This window comes from Mirounga leonina, unplaced genomic scaffold (genome assembly GCF_011800145.1).
Source record: "Mirounga leonina isolate KUSES-001 unplaced genomic scaffold, KU_Mleo_1.0 Mir_174, whole genome shotgun sequence".
Lineage (NCBI taxonomy): Eukaryota > Metazoa > Chordata > Mammalia > Carnivora > Phocidae > Mirounga > Mirounga leonina.
Genome location: NW_023270451.1, coordinates 44317260 through 44336600, shown reverse-complemented (window position 1 = coordinate 44336600; position 19341 = coordinate 44317260). Strand labels below are relative to the sequence as shown.

At 42.9% G+C, this 19341-nt stretch overlaps 1 protein-coding gene across 4 annotated transcripts in view; it reads left to right on the top strand.

The window, feature by feature from the left end:
• CPVL (carboxypeptidase vitellogenic like) overlaps nucleotides 1-19341 on the top strand; it is a 124741-nt gene that overhangs the window by 30644 nt on the left and 74756 nt on the right. For all 4 annotated transcript variants that reach the window (XM_035020815.1, XM_035020814.1, XM_035020816.1 and 1 more), the window contains 4 exons: nucleotides 10441-10555; nucleotides 11535-11593; nucleotides 13387-13466; nucleotides 18605-18671. In XM_035020815.1, the coding sequence (XP_034876706.1) occupies nucleotides 10441-10555; nucleotides 11535-11593; nucleotides 13387-13466; nucleotides 18605-18671 (321 nt within the window). The remainder of the gene's footprint in view (nucleotides 1-10440; nucleotides 10556-11534; nucleotides 11594-13386; nucleotides 13467-18604; nucleotides 18672-19341) is intronic.

Genomic DNA, 19341 nt, shown 5'->3' with positions numbered 1-19341 from the left:
TTTTAATGAGTATTGTTAATTGAACATTGACTATGTGCTAAGCACTGTGCATTTTCTTATTCAATCCTTACAATAACCACATGAAGAAGGAATTATTATCCTTGTTTAATAGATGAAGAGGATTACAGAGATTAAATAATTAGCCCCAAATTGCCCAACTAGAAATTGGCAGAACTTGAATTTAAAACTAAATGATGGAGAAATCTTTGCTCCTGATCATTGTATGTTGATCCTGAGAAAACTGGCCATAGAAGGTGCTAGACTACAGTCATTAACATGATAGCTCTTGAGTTAGTCTAGCTTGCATAAAACCTTGGCTTGTGTGTGCCAAAGGTGAGGATCAGGATACCTCCTTGAGAGCAGTTTTGAGACAAATGAGAGAATGCGGGAAAGCCTTAGACGGGCGCCTGACACGTAGTAAGTGGAGTTTCTATTGCTATTATTTCATTATCATCATGTTTATCATTATTAGTTTTCCTGTTATTAATACAAATACTGTGCAGAACTAAACCAGTCGCAATGTGGGAGATTAAAGAAGACAGAAAACAGGAGGCAATTCCAAATCGGAAGTTGCTGAAAGCCAGCGAAGAGTATGGATTAATTGCTACTGGGGAAAGAAATTACAAAGTGAAACTGGGGTTTTCCATATTTAAGAAGATAAAAAGGCACACAGATTATTATTTTTTGCAATTAGAATTCTTCCCACTGGAAAAAGATATCCCGTATTTGACTTTGTCTTAGGGATATGGGAATAGAGATGATTTGTTGGATTGTTTGCCTCAAATATTATGGAATCCAAACCAGAGACATTTAGACTTAGGCCTGTGCCCCTCTACTAAGGGCCCCATCATGCTCCTTGGGCCAAGGAGAGTGGCTAGGATTCCTGGAATCTGAGTATCTGGTGACTGAGGAAGATCAATATCATATTGAGGAGTCAGCAAGGTTGGGATAGGGTGAGGTAGCCAGACTCCAGGAGTGACTTTTGTTTCTTAATAGCCGTGCTCCTTTGTAGTCCCCTGCCGTATTGAATCAAGGCTGGCCTTTGTGAGCAATGCACTAGAGAAGAAGTGATGGTGGGTGACTTCCAAGGCCACTGTCAAGGGCAGTGCCACTTCTGCCTTGGTCTCTTGGATCACTCACTCCTGAGGGAAGCCAGATGCCATTGGGAGGACACTAAAGCAACCGTGTGGGTAAACCTATGTGGAGAGAAAGTGAGTCCTCACCCACCAGTCAGCACCAACGTTGGATGATGTTCATCCAGCCCAAGTCAGAGGACTGTAGTCCCGGCTGATATCTTAACTGGAATTTCCTGAGACACCCTGAGCCAGAACTGTCCAGCCAGACATCCCCGAATTCCTGGCCCACAGAAAGCACGGGAGAATAATTGATTACTGTTGTCTTAAGCCACTAAGTTTTGGATACATGTTATACAGCATTAGATAACTACTACAGCCTCTTCTCACGTACTTTTGGGCTGTGACTGTGATATCTTATGACCACTAGAACTAGCTCCAATTCTATCCTTTTACTTGCTCCAAGGTACCAGAGCTGTAGACATTTTTTCCTGTGTAGCAAGCATGATATTAAGCTTTGTCAGTAGAGGGTGCTGGAGGGACATTGCAGGAGGACATCGGCTTCTCTTCCTGTTCCCTTGTCCAGTCTGTCAGCAGTGCGTGTGTGGGGGACATCCAGTAGTGCCCTGTTCTTGCTGGGCTCCCAGACCACGAAGACCCTCAGCAAGCTTACAGTCTTGGCTCTGTCCCAGTGACCACCTGGCTGCAGCTCCCTCAACATGGGCACCATCCATCCCAGGACATCCCATACTTTCCAGTGAGCCGGTTCCCTAAGCCACCTCTCTGCAGCCCTCCCACCTGCCTTGACCCCGTGCACCCAAGGCTAGTTTCCCACAGCCCTCCCAGTGTGGACACCGCGCACTCCAGGCTGTGTGCCACCTTCAAATAAGTAGAGTCTCCCGCCAGCCACAGACCACTTTTCCCTGGAGGCCTTTCCGACTTGTCCATGGATTGTTGGCCGGTAGTGAGCCAGGCAACCCAGTGAACGTCTCAGCCACCCAGTGGGTACAATCAGCCCTTCTCCAGTGAGGTCTAGACCACAGCCTTAAGATGTAAGCATTATACCTTGGGGTATAAGCCTTGGGAAGAGCCCCATCCCCACAGTATGTTTGTCTACCTGTGGGCACTTTCCCTCAGCACAGGGTATTCTTTAGGGTTTCCCTTACATATTTATGGCTATCCCTTGTTATAATGAATATCTCTTTAAAATTTCCCTGTTCCGTGGTGGACACAGGAAGCCTATCCGATATGCTGGTATTTGGCCAACATTGAGGATGTGGTTCATGGGGGGGCAGACCACTCTAGCATGACATCCCCACTTTGGCCCAGCAGTGAGTGGATGTGATACCCATGGTGGATGGGGACCCAGAGCACTCACTGGAACTTGTAACAGAATTAAAGGTCAATGTTTTCATATAAAAAAATAACAGTAATTTAAAAATGGGAAAATTTAAAAATTAAAATTAACTATGTGGTTTCTGTCTTTTGATTGGACCCTAACTAATATAGCCAACCCATTCTTTATTTATTTTTATTTTTATTTTTTATTTATTTTTATTTTTGTTTTTTAGAGAGAGAGAGCGTGTGTGTGGTGGGGGGTGGGGGCAGAGGAGAGGGAGAGAGAATCTCAAGCATGCTCCACACCCAGCGTGGAGCCCAACGTGGGGCTTGATCTCATGACCCTGAGATCATGACCTGAGCTGAAATCAAGAGTCAGACGCTTAACCAACTGAGCCACCCAGGCACCCCTAGATAACCCATTCTAAATCCTTCTTTCCTGGGGCACCTGAATGGCTCAGTTGTTAAGTGTCTGCCTTCGGCTCAGGTCATGATCCCAGGGTCCTGGGATCGAGCCCTGCATCGGGCTCCCTGTTCAGCGGAGAGCCTGCTTCTCCCTCTCCCACTCCCCCTGCTTGTGTTCCCTCTCTTGATGTGTCTCTCTCTGTCAAATAAATAAAATCTTTAAAATAAATAAATAAATAAATCCTTCTTTCCTGCCCAGAGACACCAAGGGCGGAAAGGGGGGTCAACTGGAAAGGCATCAGGATCCAGGGCAGCCAGTCTTAAGTCTCAGCCTTATTCTGTCCAAGACCACAGGATCACTCATCTCTGCTTCATTCTTCTCTCTTGGCAGAGATCAGCATGCTTTGTTTCTCCAGGTATCTGGCAGAAGATGGCTACCTTACAGTTTCTACCTTTACCTGTCCTCGAACTTTGCAATCAACAGAGATCAAATAGCGCTTCTGCTAGGGGCAGATACGACTGGCCCACTTTGGGTCAGGTGTTCTTTCTTGGTCCAATCAGCTAAAGCTGAGAGTGCAGTTTCTTGTGATATAAACATGGCTAATGGGTCTCTTCTGTTGGTAAATGCAGAGTCCTTAGAGAAGGGGTTGAGGACTGAACAGATCTCTTAAAATATGTCTACCACAGAAGGCTGTAGATCCATTAGTCATACAGCAAAGATTTGGAGGTCATAGACATTTGTCCCCAGACTTTCACTGTTTATCTTCTCTTTGCTATTATTGTACTTATGGCATCAGAGATCTGGAAGAATAGAAGTTAGCTGAAACGAAACAAGAAGAAAGTAGCTAAAAATGATAAATTACAGATCATTCCATCCATAGAAATATTCGAACTGCAGAAACCTTTATGTGCCTCATTTCACATGGAGAGGAAAGTGACTAACTTCTTCAGCCATTTCTTTGTTTGCATCAAGAATGGGGAAGTCAGGCCTTTCTCTAATACCCACCCCCCACCCTGCTTCATTCTAAATTCCACCTTTCTGGCGGGAGGCACCAACAGAGAAGCCATAACTACCTCATGAAGGAATGAGAGCCAAGTATAAAGGTTAGGAAGGAGAAAGGTAGAGAAGATTCTGGTGGAGTGTAAGTTGGCTCAGTTTAATTGAGATGACTCGAAGTCAAGGAGAGTCAGTGCAAGCTTGGTAGTGATGTAAGGAGACCTCAAAACAGAAAAAAATGTTTGTAGTTTTCCGTGTGATGGTGTAGTGACAACAATCACAGTAAAGGAAGTTTAGCAAGAAGTCAACACCAACCACGGTAAGTAAAACTCCGAAAAACACATGATGTCTTAAGCAAGTTGTTTATATGTATTGGGAGTGTGTATGTAGAACTAAAATGTTACTCGTTAGCTGGTTAACAATTCTAGTCACAAAACCAGTTGCTTTAAATAACAAAACCCTGCCTTGATTAAACCACAGTGTAGCAGCTGAAGTATCAGCTGAACTGGGATCTGTGTGGCAAAATGGGAGTCCATTCAAACCTACTTGGGGGAATTTCAAGACATTTACTTGGGGTACTAATGACTTCAATTAGTACAGAACGCATTACTTAAGCCAAGCAAATGATCAGCCTCTGCATATAGAAGTGTGAAGGGAGCTTTAATTAATTTACTAATTGCACTTCTCATCTTAAGCAGTACCATTGATTTGGGTCTGTTAGTGGTTTAGTTGCTGTTTTCTCTTACAAAGTATGGTGTTCCTGATGGGGTGAGTGGGAGGGAGGGGATGGCTAGAATACGTACCCGGCCCTGGGCATTGGCAGACAATGTTGCCCTAATACTTGCTGAGATACCTAAGATTCCCTGGGGTCATTCCAATATGTCCTTTGTATAAAATGCAATCAAGTTACTGCAGAGTACCAAAATTGGCAAGTCTTTAGTGCCACTCCCATCCGCCAATATATGAACTCACTGCTTCAGTGATACGTGTAAAGCCTGAGTAGAAGGTTATCTCTACCAGGAAATACAGAGGGCTTGGGAGGACAGAACGAGAAAGGTGGGTATGATTTGATGAGGAGCAGGGTGAAAAGGAGGACTCGGCACGAGGGGACACCGTCCATGGAGGGCATGTCCACGTGGGGAACGGTAGGGCAGGAAGGTTTGGTTTCATTACTGTTCACATAGCTTCCTCTGTGATCACGTAGAAGCAAGGAGAAAAGAAGAAACTGGGTGTTTCTAAGAATCCTTTTATGTACAGAATGTCAAACCAAATGAGTGAGTTTCACTTACTTGGAATATGACAATCTATTAAGACAGAGGGTAGATTTGTTCACCATCATTATGAATAAATATTGGAACGCTCTAACGTGAGACATTGTGAACCTTCTGTCTATAGGCATTCTGAAAAACTAAGTAAATAACCTGCTTCCTTTTGGGCTTTTTATTCTGGAACAAACCCTGAGGAAGGAGTGGCCAAGTTCATGAATTGGCCACCAGGGGTCACCAGAAGAATTTCAAGGGCTTCTGAGGCAAAGCCCTGGTTTCTTGCTCACCAACAGAAGGGGCAGGTTTGTGGTACCTGTATGCACACACCCTCCTGGTGGTAGAGATACTTCTCACTTAAATATTTATGACTCCTCATGTCCTTTCTCTTATATTTAAGATTTCTTTGTCCCTTCTTTGTCCCCAGTTCCTACTACACTACTCGGACCTATAGGTCATTAACAGATTTTTGTTTTCTTTTTAATTAAATGTATAAATGCTTATCAGTAGGGGATTACTCATCTTTCAGGTCCTAGCTCAAATGTTAGCCCCTCACCAGATGCCTTAAGTATTCAATCTAATGGCTTTCCATTGCTCTCTTACATCACCCACTTATTTAATTACTTATTTATTACTCATCTTCCCACCTCACCAGAGAAATAATCAGAGCTAACATTTAAATAGATGTGCCAGGCACTATTCTAAGTGCTGTGCATATATTAACCCTTTGAATCTGTACCACAGCTATATAAGATAGGCATTATTATTCTTAAGCAGAGGACACTGAGACACAGAGAAGTTAAGCAACTTGCTCAAGGGCACACAGCTGTAAAATAAGGTAGTTGGAATTCAAACTTTGGCAGTCTGGTGCCAAAATCCATGCTCTTAACCATTAAGTATCCTACCTGTCCATGAGTGAAAGCTGGTCTGCATCCCCAGGCTTAGAACAGTGCCTGTCAGTGTTGTATGTTAAGTGCATTAATACATTGTGGTAAATTCAGAATGCCATACTGTTTAGTTAAATCATCATATGTACTGTTATGGAAAGATTTTTGTGATATATTAAGTGACCATAGCAAATATAGAATATTACATGTAGCCTCGTCCTATTTTCAGAAAACAAAAAGGTATTTACACACATGGCTTATATGACATCTACAAAATATTTATATATGTATGTGTTGGGGGGTTAGAGAAAAATTTGGAAGATTAAACCATCTCCATGATCATTTCTAGGGACCATGATGGTGGGGTAAGGGGGATTTTTTTTAATACCTTCTTTAAAAAACTATTAGTTAAGAGTAAGTGTTTTCTTTATAACAATAAATGTTAAGGAAAATTTCTAAAACTTTTGACAAAAATAAATGCCCTTTTTCTCTTGTTCCATACACTCTTGAATTATAACTTCAAAATAATAAATACTTTAAAAGCCCTGGGCTTTGTAAATCTGTAAATGAATTAGAGCAATTGTTTCTTACTTTATTTGAGCTTAAGTTTTGCAATGTGGTTTTGTTCAGAACGTCTTCATTTACTTTTATTCTTTCCTAAGTTGGGGTGGAGAGTGAGAGAGGGCTGCATTCTCACAATTGAGAGCTAAATAGATCATCCTGCAAATTATCACATAATAGCTTTATGCCATTATTATTGATGTAATTATTATTATATGTATGACATCAGGATGTCATATCATATTACAAAAGTCTGCGTGCTGTGGTGTAACTAACTCTTGGGATTTTAACACTGAATATGTAAACCTTTGTTTTCTAGCATCTGACTTTTGCATTTTATTCCTGATAAGGAGAGTGTTAGTTCATAGGTTAGTTGGTGTATCAAAGTAGAAAGATGTGTGCATGGCGTTTTCTTGAAAAAATGGGCTTCCTTAAGGGTTGTTGAGCTCATTCACCTCCTTCAGGAAAGTACATTTGAGGAGCAAGGTCAACTGAGGTTGGAGGTGTGTATGCTGATCTCTTATTATTGAAGCATTCCAAGAATGCAGTGTCCTATACTTCAAAGTTCCATAATAAAGATGTTTGGCACCGATCTGTTTGACTTCACTTTGTAGTGTGGCCTCTCAGGGTCAGGCTATTTTTCTGAGAGCCCAGAGGTCCCATCATTGTGCCAGGTCACAGGAAGGGACATGAAAAGCTAGAGGAGGATAGGGCAGAGACCAGAGGGCCCAGGCACCCAAGAGGACAAACTTCCTTCACCCTCACAAATTTCTCAGCCCTGCCTCCACATCAGAACCACCTGGGGACTTTTGAAAACATCCATGCCTACCTCACCCCAGACCAGTTGGGTTGGAATCGCTGGGATTTGGGCCTAGGCAGCAATTGTTTAAAAAGCTATTTTAATGGGTGGCCAAGGTTGAGAATCATTGGCTCACATGTAGCACACCGTGGCTTCTAGAAGCTCCTGTGCACATTAGGAAGGAAGTGGGGGCTGGGCGTCCACTGGAATGAGTGGACGCACAGTACCCCTCACATTGCCAGGGAGGCTGGAACTGCTCCCACTGAGATCCATTGCTTCTCTACCTCTAATATGCTCACAAGTGGGAAGTGGTCCTGGTGAGTGGTATTGAAGAGCGAGCTGGAGGGTCTGAGGGGAGCTAAAAATCACTGATTCAAACAGGGCACCCACAGTTGGGGCCAGGCAGGTTAGGGCGGAGCTGGTTCTATTAATCGGCCCAGCAGAGTCTGCAATATCATTTCATGATACTTTTTCTCATGTCTGTGAGGTGGGCCTTGTTGCCATTTGATGGATAAGGAAACTGGGCTGGAAGGATTGGAGGGCCAGGATCACACAGCTGTTTTGTGGCCAAGTAGGACCAGAATCTGTGTGGCTACCGATCCAGGGCTCACCCTACATCCCCACAGCAGCCTTAGAAGGCTGCCTTTGATTTTAGTATTTCCTGCTTCAACTTATAAGACAAGTCTCTTGAATTTTTTATGGACTTTTGCAACCCTTGTGGCAAGGGGCTAACTAGTGAAAAACTGACCAGGGAAGATATCAGCCAAAGGAGCAAGGACCCACTTTTCCTATTCTCTCATTTATAGATCGTTTACATTAAAACTATAAATTCTGAATGTTTCTTTATTACAGCAATAGCTAATGTGTGCAGAACACGTACTCTATGCTACTCACTAAACTTTGAAGATTAATTTGAGTCCTCCCATCAACCACACGGCATAGGTACTACTATTATTTTTTTCATAATACTATTATTGATTTTACAGATGAGGAAACTGAGGTTCAGAGAACTCAGGCAACTTGCTTCAAGCCATACAGCTAGTGGATAGTAAAGCCCAGATTTGAATCCAGTTTGGGGCAAGAACTCACACACTTATCCATTATAGCAGGCTGAGTTAGAGCCCTGCTGATCTGAGTTCCCAGTCTGGCTCTGGCCTCCTACCTTTTCTACCTGTTTCTTTAATTGTAATCATTGTTTACACTTCTTGTGCCTTTATCAGACGTTAGGCATTGTTCCAAGGGCTTTACAAATTTTATCTCATTTAATTCCTTGATACTGGCCCCCTCATAGAGAGGCTCTTGTCTAGCTTACAGCTGTTCTTACCACCACCCCTCTTTCTGCAAGGCCCCGTTGTCCCCTTTCTGAAGCTGCTAAAGGACTATGTCAGACTTCTGGTGACTTCTGCCCATCTGTCCTCCTGGCTAGAACCCTGTGCTCAGCTCTTCTTCCAAGTTCTTGGTGGTGGTGTCCCAGATCGCCTCCCCTTGAGTCAGTCTGCCTCTGCCCACAGCCTTCCCACATCACCCATGGGGACACAGCAGGCCACTCAGACCGTCGAATGAAACACTGGTTGGTGTCTGTGTGACTGGGCTAAGCGAGGGGTTGCAGGATTTCATTCTGAGCTGAAGCAGTGAGATCTTTGCTTGCGGAGCCCGGTTGACTGAACATCAAATGAGCCACGACACCCAGAGAGCGCTCACTGTCACATCCAACTGTGAGCCTCCCTGAAGCCACTTTGAGCTCCTTCCAGATAGCTCCGGAGGATTCCCTTAAGGCCAGGTGGACTGTCGTTCACCACACTCCCATCCAGCTCTTTTGTGTTGGGGGGATTTTCCCCTCCCATTTCCCTCTGTCTGTGGTGTTCCCTGGCTCCTCTCATGGCTGGATGGTTCTAGAACTCAGGTCTCATTCAGCTCAGGATCTCACTGAGTTCTTCCATGATCACTTGTGTTTAAAGGAAGCATTATTCTTTTCTGCCCTCACCCACTCTTTTTTTGTTTGTTTGTTTAAGATTTTATTTATTTGTCAGAGAGAGAGAGAGAGAGAGAGCATGAGCAGAGGGCGAGCGGCAGGCAGAGGGAGAGGGAGAAGCATACTCCCTGCTGAGCAAGGAGCCTGACGCAGGGCTTGATCCCAGGATCCTGAGATCATGACCTGAGCCGAAGGCAGACGCTTAACTGACTGAGCCACCCAGGCGCCCCCTCACCCACTCTCTTAACATCACCTTTATTTCCTTTCCACACGCTTTAATCATCGGGTTTTTTCTTTACTTACTTATGGTCTGTATTTCCCATGAAAATGTAAGCTGGAAGTGGTTTTTGTTTTTGTTTTTTTTTTAACTCACTGCCCTGCTATGTAGCTACTTCCAGCACAGTGCCTGACCCCCAGGAGGTGCTCAATAGATATGTAAAGAAAGAAGAAGGAAGTAAAGACCCCTCTCTCATGGAGGTTGATGGTATTGACCTTGCTGCCAGAAGCTTATTTTCGTCACCCCAGTCCTGCCAGTGACCTTTTCTTACTTCCTCTTCTCTGCCTCCTTAATCAAGTTGGACCTTGCTTGGGGTTTTTGTTGCTGTTGTTTGTATTGGCTGAACCGCTCCGGGCCTCCGCGCTTCTTCTCAGTTCCCGCGTGTTGAAGGAAGTGGTTGCTGTCCTTGTGAACACCCTCTTGGTGAATCAAATCGGAAAGGCCGTTTGGGCTCCCAGTGAAGCAGGCCAACTGTCACTGAGGAAGAGCGACTCTTGGTTGTGCCTCCGTGGGAGTATGTTGGTCAAATGCAAGTTGAAACTGCTAAAACAATATAACCATGCCCTAGGCAATATACTGGGTTTCTAGGGGCATATAGAGGCAGACCTTCTATATTCAGTGGGCTTCCTGGCTATTGGCTCAATAAGACTGAACCGAGCAAGATAGATACTGGCATTATGGGGCAGATACTAATTCAAGGCAAGAGATTACCAGCACTTCATTTGTAATGGAGAGCAGTCACTGGGGTCTGGGAAGGCTTTGGGAGATGTAGTCAAGGCAGTGAACGACGCGGGATCTGGATAAGTTTGCTCGAGTGTATTCTTTTGCTTAGTACTCTGTGTGGTCCCTGGCTTCTTTGTCCCCCTTAGGTAGACCCCACGGTTGCTCCAGTGGCCCTCTGGCTGCAGGGAGGGCCCGGAGGTTCATCCATGTTTGGACTCTTTGTGGAACACGGACCTTATTTTGTCACAAGTAACATGACCCGTAAGTATTGCTTAGACTCTATTTTCCTATGGAGAGGTTTTCACCTGAACCTTATATCTGCTCCAGAAAAAATTTAAAGTGTACGTGGAACCACAAGGAATAACATAATAGTTTTAGATGATAAAAACGTCGCTCTCTGGTGATGTCTGTCCAAGAAGGAGGAGGCACCAGGGTGAGTGTCCTGGCTGGGCTTCTTTCTCCCTTGAAATTTGGGTGAAAGTTTCTAAGCTATTTTCTTGTAGTCTGCTGCTGACTCAAGCAATCTGGGCTTATGAAAACAGTTGGTATCTATTACTCTTTGGGCGAGCTCTTTTGCATGAGACTAACAGATGGAATTATATTCCTAATTATTCACACAAACTGAACACTGTATGGTTCAGTCAACATAAATGATCAGATATCCTGGAGACAAGATGCTGTGGGTGGGGGCGGGGGCAGAGGAAGGAGCAGAGGAGTCACATCTGGCTGTCACCCCAGTTTACCTCCATCTCATTTTCGGGGGGTGGGGGAGATCGTTTACTTTCCCTGGGCCAGAATTTGGAGGCTGAACCATTCGTGACTTAGGTAAAAAAGCATGTCTGCCATTTCTGCTGGAGTTGTTCTCCTTGGCATTGGCTAGGAGGAAGAAGATTCATAAGGATCAGACATTAAGAAGGGTTGATTGGATCAGACAGATGGGTTTACCCTATAGGTAGTTGATGAGTTTTTCCAGTTACATGGGGTCTTGTTTCCAAACTTCATCCTAGAAAAGGATGTAGAAACCCTCGGGGTCCAGGGAAAGTAAAGGAGAGGAGAGGAGAAGAAAAAGGTATTGGTGTCTGTTCCCCACTGCGAGAGTATGAGGCAATGTCAGAGGGACACCGGGAGTTCATTGATAGGATGGGGACAGGTGGGCTTGTTGGGCTCCTGAACAAAGTTGGGCCCTAGGTGGGATGTTTTGTTAAAGACCCAGTCTCAAACCTCTTCTCTGTTTTGCTAGTGCGTCCCAGAGACTTTGCTTGGACCACCACACTTTCCATGCTTTACATTGATAATCCAGTGAGTATCTGATGACCTTATGAAATGTCAATGTGGGCCTCTCTTGTCTTTTTTCTTTTTATAAAATATATTTAAGAGATGGGGGGCAGGAAATAGAAATTTAGGGTGGTTTTTTTTTTTGCTTTTTAAAATAGAATTTAGGGCGCCTGGGTGGCTCAGTTGGTTAAGCAACTGCCTTCAGCTCAGGTCATGATCCTGGAGTCCCGGGATCGAGTCCCACGTCGGGCTCCCTGCTCATCAGGGAGTCTGCCTCTCTCTCTGACCCTCCCCCCTCTCATGCTCTCTCTATCTCATTCTCTCTCTCAAATAAATAAAATCTTTAAAAAATAAAATAAAATAGAATTTAATCTATTAAAAAGCATTTGGGATTTAGTTTTTCTAACATGTATCCTTAAATCTGAGTTTCGGAATTTTGCTTGCTACCTTCTCTCCTTCTCTCATTTTAAATCTTATGAAATGTCCTGTTCAGTGCATTATACCATCCAGGATAAGGGATTAGTTTCTTTCCACTGATTATATGGCTTCCCCATATCATGGATTATTATATAGTATTAGAATTCCTAATTTTTCTAACAGAGTTCTAGGTTTAAAAAGTCAAAACTGGTCTCCCTCATTTATCACAGTGAGCCTCATCTTGGAATAAAAAGTAGAATTCTCCTTGGGAAGTTCTTGTGAAATTGAGTCCAGTAAACAGCAAAGTAGGAGACTAACTTTAGGGTCAGCTTCTGCTGCAGGAGTATCTTTACCTCCTAGCTAATTTCTCTGATTTCTTTCACTTCCCAGATGGTTCAAAGAGAAAACAGGTAAATAGGGAGTAAAAGGAGAACAACATACCCATTTTCCCCCCCTTCATACCAAGTTTTGTCAACCATCCTCTTTCCTAGTCTATGACTGCATATTTATATTGCCTAAGTTGAATGAAATGTCCTGTTCCCTTGTGTGTTTGGGGAAAACAAAAACAAAGTCAAAATACTTAGTTGTGGTTGAGGTGCACCCCTTATACAAATTATTGACGCAAAATCAGTGATAGCTTCTTATTTTTACAGCTTAGTTGTCTAGGAACTTCTAGGTATAAGGAAATATTAGTTTAAAACTAATCTTTATTTTAAAACCTACTTACTGAATATGAAGGGGCTTAGTGGCCATATTTCTCGCAAATGAAAATCAAAACACACACATACACCATCTTTTATCTGCAGCCTAGAGAGTTCCTTCTTGTCAGGACAGAGCAATGCACTCTCCAGGTTTCAGAAAGGAGACAACTTTGGGTCTTTTGATACTATGTTGGGGGCCAGGAAAGGCGAATTCCTCCCCCTTAAATCAACATCAAATCAAATCAACCACAGTGGAATCAGGACAGCTCAGCCACTGACCTTTATGCTAATTTTTTTTTTCTTTTTTAGAGAGAGCAAGAGGCGGGGGTGGAGGGGAAGAGGGAGAGAGAGCATCCCAAGCAGACTCTGCACTGAGCGCGGAGCCTGACAACGGGGCTTGATCTCACAACAGATATCACAACCTGAGCGGAAACAAAGAGTTGGACGCTCAACTGACTGAGCCACCCAGGTGCCCGGTGCTGATATTTTATTTGGGTTTGGAGGAGAGGAGAGGAAAAAGGTGAAATGCAGCATCCTCCTATGAGGTTGACTAAATGCACATGGGGTAGAGGCAAAAATCCAAGATCAGAGGCTTAGCCTTTGGAATAAGGTTGATTTCCTTCCAGTGTGGTATCTTCTGGAGGGCTTCGAGGCTTGTGCTTCTCTGTTTAAACACCTGCTTATTTATTTCACCCTCAGGTGGGCACAGGCTTCAGTTTTACTGACGACCCCCGGGGATATGCAGTCAATGAGGATGATGTGGCACAGAATTTATACAGGTAAAAGGTCCTGCCTCCCTCTTGGCCTTCTTCAGACCAAACATTTTTCTATTTCAATAGGGAAATTCATCCAATAGTGTAAGTATTACTGATTGGTCCTCGTGGTCTAATTCTTAAAGACATTTTAAGAATACTTCCACATGAGGAGTTCACATCCACACGCATGCGCATGCACAAACGGTCTATTTTCCACTTCGTTACCTTATCACTGATAATTGTGAAAATGGCCAGCAAAGAAAATGACAAGAAAAGCTGGAATCCTAAGGCATGATTATAATTTTGTAAAAATAGCCTTTAAGAAACAATAGAAACAGCAGAATTATTCAACCAAAGATTATTTTCAAACCTTTCAGCCAGATGCCTCAGAGGATTTCTGCTTGCTTTTCAACATTGCATTTTAACTTTGCATTTGCCTGGAAACAGCATCTTCCTAGATGCTTGCTTGTTTCTTTTCTTTCTCTCTCAGGCCTTCAAATGCAGTTTTCCCCTCGCTTGCTTCTCCTTCATGACTCCCAAGCTGAAAGCTCAGCTTGCTAGCTAGTCTCTTACTTTTTTCCTTCATCTTACAAAATTATTCTTGTGCTAAAAAGAAGAAAAAAATGGAAGGAAAATGTAAAGTTGTAAGCCTGGTCAAACAGTGTACATATAATTTCTTCTTTTTCTTACATTTGTTACAGCCATTTTTAGTACTTTTTTTTTTGAAGTAAGTGACTGTTCTTATTTGGTCACATTTTTCCAGTCTGTAAATTATTACTAGAGATCAAGTCCTGAATTCTTTCCGATCACTAGGGCACCTACTTTATGCATTATAATCATTTACTAAAAAAATCCTCGTGGCTAGAAAGAGTTAACCAGTGCCCCTATTCCCCAGTTGCACCGAACACTCATTCGGCTTGGTGAGCAAACCCAACCAATCCCTAAAGTGAAAGTAAATTTGATAGAAGTCAGAGTTTTTTGATCTCTGACAAAAGTTTTCCGTTTTGTTTTTCTTTCTCCCCAAGGCAGATGGCTGGGGGACAGAGGAAAGAGGAACCTGGCCTTTCTTCCAGATATTTCTCTCTCCCTTCCTGACCCAGAAAACAATATGGTGGCTGTTTTCTACACTTTCATTTGTCATATGTCCCCTTATTTTAACACTTCCATTCAATTTCTGGGGGGAGGGCTAGGACCCAACACTTTTGTTACCAGGTACCGTGGGTCCTGGGAGCAGATTAGCCAGATTTCTACAGGGGTTCCCCCTCCTCTGCCCCTAGCTCAGGCACTTCCTGTTACCTTATAGAGACAGAGTTGTGGTGGCTATCCTTAACAAGTTTTCTCAAGCACCATGAGCAGTGACTGTGTGCTCTCATTTTACAGATAGGAAACCTACTTCCCCCGCATTCCTCCCCACCCCCTCTGACCCCCTTTTGGTTTAAATCTAAACAAGCTCAGTTGTTTAACTAGCAAACACCCAGAGGGCGGAGGTTCCAAGAAATGCATCAATCCCCACTAAGCCAGAGCATGCAACCCTGCCATTCCTTTTCTGTCTCTCCTTCCCCTCTCCCAAAGATGGTCCCAACTTCCCGTTGACCCTCCGTGTGGTTATTTACTGCTGACATGTGGTACATCTCCTTTTGCATGACATGTAAAGAGAACCTATTTCAAAGCATCCATTGTTTATAGCTGTTTCAGTTCTTTTTGCTTCAGGCTCTTAGAACTAGAAAATAGCTAATCAAGGGTAGTGCAGAAAACTGATTTCAGCTGTTTCTTTTATAGTTTACACTATTTGTTTCCCTCTGTGACTACATTCTTCTTTCCAGCTCTCCAGATGGGTGTTTGGAATAAGAAGGTCTCTTTGAAACCTATAAACGGGTTACTACAGGTTTAAAGAGTGGACCTTCTTTTTCTCCCTTTGAAAAACATCTTTCTTTCTTTTTTTTTTTTTTTCTGAAAATCCCATTCCTTTTGACTATTAATAGTCCATGGCTGTAAGGAGTAGACTCCTACTAAAGAGGCATTTGACATTCACACTCAGGCTGCTTTTCTTTGTGTTTGGAAGTAAAGCTTTTTTTTTTTTTACACTAACAACATGTTTAAATATTCGAATTTTTGGTATTTGGAACATGCTATTAAGCCACTATGCCCCTCTGGTTTAGGTTAAAAAAACTAATTGTACTAAAGAATAATGAATTTATTAACTGATTTGGAGTATACTGTCTGGTGCCATTCTCCTTCTGTCACTGTTTATCAATTGCCTGCTCTGTGCCAGACACTTTTCCTGGTGCAGGTGACAGAATAGTCAGCCAGCCCCAGGGTCCTCATTCTGGTACTTACCATCGAGTGGCGTGCCTGAAGTTAGCTTCTTAGCAGCAGATGGAAATGATAGTGTCGTTCCGTTCCATCTGCTGGTTTGTATAGGAAGTAATATCAATTGCTAAACAAAGCCCATAACAATGACTATGACACAGATTTCATATATTAAATGAGAACACTGCGTGATTGGCCCGGGCAGAGCCGATCGGGGCCCAGCCGTCCTAGGTGTGGGATGAATGGGAGGATGGCTGCCTATAGGCCGCCACAGAATAAAACGACAAGCTTCTTGTCACTGCGCTTATTTCAGTTGAACTGTTAGTGACTCAAGCTGCCCCTTGTTTAGCTTTTGTTGGTATGGAACTTTTGTTTAGATTATCTTAACCTCGATTCTTTTGAGTGTCTCATATTTATTATGACTCTGACTCCACCAAACTCTCTAGTGCATTATCATTTCCATCTACCTTCTGTGCCCCGAACCCACCAACTTCCCTTTTTACAAAATTTATCTGAGGAAGACTTTCTTCCTAGTCATTGTCCCTTGCAAGCGCGGTTTCTTCCTGTTGTCCTTTAATGTAACTTTCTGCCACCAGGTGGCCTTTGACTAAATTCAACTTACTAGACAAGGCCCTTGGCACAATGCTAGCAAGTTGCCCAAAAGAACCATCTGGCAGAGGCTTGCTTCCTGGGACATCTATCTCTTGTGCCTGAATAAATGCATGGCGTGCACGCACACACACACACTCATGCACACACACGTACATTATGTATTATAGATTTTAGCAATTCTGCTTCCAAAATTTGAAACTTTTATGTAGGCTTGATTCTAGATTATATTTTTAAGCAAACCCTCACCGTGGAATACGAATTACACACAGTGGAGTAAAACACAGTTAAACAAGCAAATGGCATATGTAAATCCAACTTACTAAATTTACTTTTTTCATTCTTCACTCCCATTTAAGAAAGGTCTACCAAGGGCTTGCTACGATTAGCCTAATGTTTGTTCTGATCTTCTTGTGAAATTAAAACTATAACTTCCTCAAGGTGGGAGCCTTGCCTTGGAAACGTGAGCTAGAAAATCCTGGCATTTTCGAGCTAGAAGCAACCTGAGAGGTTAGCTCCCTGAACTAAGATTGCCTGATGAAATACAGAACGCCCAGTTAAATGTTAATTTCAGATAAATAATGAATAATGTTTTTACTCTAAGTATGTCCCATGCAATATTTGGGTCATAGTTACATGAAAACATTATTTGTTGTTTATCTGAAATTCAAGTTTAATTGGATGTCTTGTATTTTTATTTGCTAAGGCTGGCAACCCTGACAACTTTAACAGATTCTCCAAGGAAGTAAGCTTTAAGCTAAAGCATAAGGCTTAAGTGAGATTTACTATATTAAATTGTCTATTGCCATTCCAACTAGCAGGAAGAGAGACAGAGAAGTAGTTTTTAGCCTGAAGGGTGGCGAGGGAAGGGTGGAAAATAAACTTCTATTTTTATCTCCACGCTAAAGCCAGCTTATTGCCAGCACAAACATGGAAGCTATATAGTGCAGCTTCCCAGATTCAGTTGCTACAAAGACTTTAGTTACTATAAATAATAAATACAGAAATACACCACAGCTCTACAGTGGTCTTTAATGGTGGATTTTTATGGAGCCTTTGAAAATTAAGTACAGCCAGGATCTTGGGGATTGTAATGACCCAGTTTTGCCTCCCTGTAACCCTTGAACTTTCTCCTCCTCCTGGTTTTGCAGGGTCTCCTTGCCTTTCATCTTCGCTGGATAGTTCATGGCTTTTAGTCCCTCAGCAGGAAGCTGGAACAAAAGCGCTGCCTAGCTTCTCAGACAATGCAATCTGGGTCAACACACTCTTAGAGCTTCTGAGTTTCACAAGTTTTGTTTCCTTTTTGAAAGATTTTGGTCAAGTAGAGAATCATTCAGTAATCTACCCTTTTCTTGCTTGTTACGAAATAATTTGAGTCCGTTTAAATCTATTTCAGTATAACTCATTGAAGTGGCTATTGGCGTTCCAGTAAGTGTGATTTTTTTGGAGCCTAGATGCCACAGGACAGTTACTTCCAAATCTGGCCATTTGGTGGTTTTCTTGTAGACCATGGCCATTTTACAGGGTTGTTTTTTGTTGTTGTTGTTCTTGGGTTATTACAATGCTGAAATTTGGGGAACCCCATTAGAAATGTTCAGGGTTCCCCCATAGGAAGAGGATGGTAAGCCAATAAGGTTCTCATTACTTCACCACAAACCCGGGTTAATGGGGTCATAAGGTTTGTGGAACCTCCTCCAAGAATTGCTATAATAATAGATGAAAGCCCATATCACTTTGCTCAAGGGTCCCCTCAATAGCTAGATGGTCCAGGTTGGTAATGCAGAGATTTGGAAACCTGCCCAGGGTGTTGACTCACCTTTATGGGTAAAGTAAGCCCACAATTATTTCCTAACCATCTACAGTGTGGAATGTCACGTACATGACGCTTTGAATATAATGCCTACCAGAGCTCACAGCCTAATAGCATCTTACTTCAAATGTGAAACCTAGGGGCGCCTGGGTGGCTCAGTCGTTAAGCGTCTGCCTTTGGCTCAGGTCATGATCCCGGGGTCCTGGGATCGAGCCCCACATCGGGCTCCCTGCTCGGCAGGAAACCTGCGTCTGCCTCTCCCACTCCCCCTGCTTGTGTTCCCTCTCTTGCTGTATCTCTCTCTGTCAAATAAATAAATAAAATCTTAAAAAAAAAAAATGTGAAACCTATTGTCAAAGGGTTAGATTTGGTAGCATAGCATTAAACTCTTCTGATGCCATGTGATATTTTTTATTATTGTTCTTTTTTTCAGTGCATTAGTTCAGTTTTTCCTGTTGTTTCCTGAATATAAAGAAAATGACTTTTATGCCACTGGGGAGGTAAGTTGAAGTCATGTTTTCTTGTGTCTTCCAATATCATCAGGACTGAAATATGTCATGACATTGTGATTCCTGCATTCAGTGTGTAAACACACACACACACAAACATATATTAATATTAATTCAGCCCATATTCAAAATTTTCTATTTACTCCCAAAATGTTTTCCATAACACTTTTTATTATAAATCCAGGGCTCCCTAAAGTTTTGTATATCACAGTGGATTGTTAGGTCTCAGCCCCCTGCCGTTTTTTAAAAAATTTTATTTATTTATTTGAGAGAGAGAGAGCCCGAGCAGGGGGTGGGGTGGAGGGAGAGGGAGAGCAAACTCCCCACTGAGCAGGGAGCCTGACACGTGGCTCGATCCCAGGACCCTTGGATCATGACCTGAGCTGAAGGCAGACACTTAACCAACTGAGCCACCCAGGAAACCCCATCCCCTGCCTTTTTTGTTGTAGTTGTCATTCATGATGATGATTTTAAAGAGTCTAGGCCAGGTGCCCTGTAGAATATCCCATTTTCTGAATTTGTCTGATTCTTTCCTCATTGCTTACATTCAGTGAAAACATTTTGGCAGGAACATTACATAGATGATGTGTGTATTTCTGTGGTATCACATCATGAAGCACATGATACCTGTTTGTCTCATTATTGGCAATACTAAACTTGA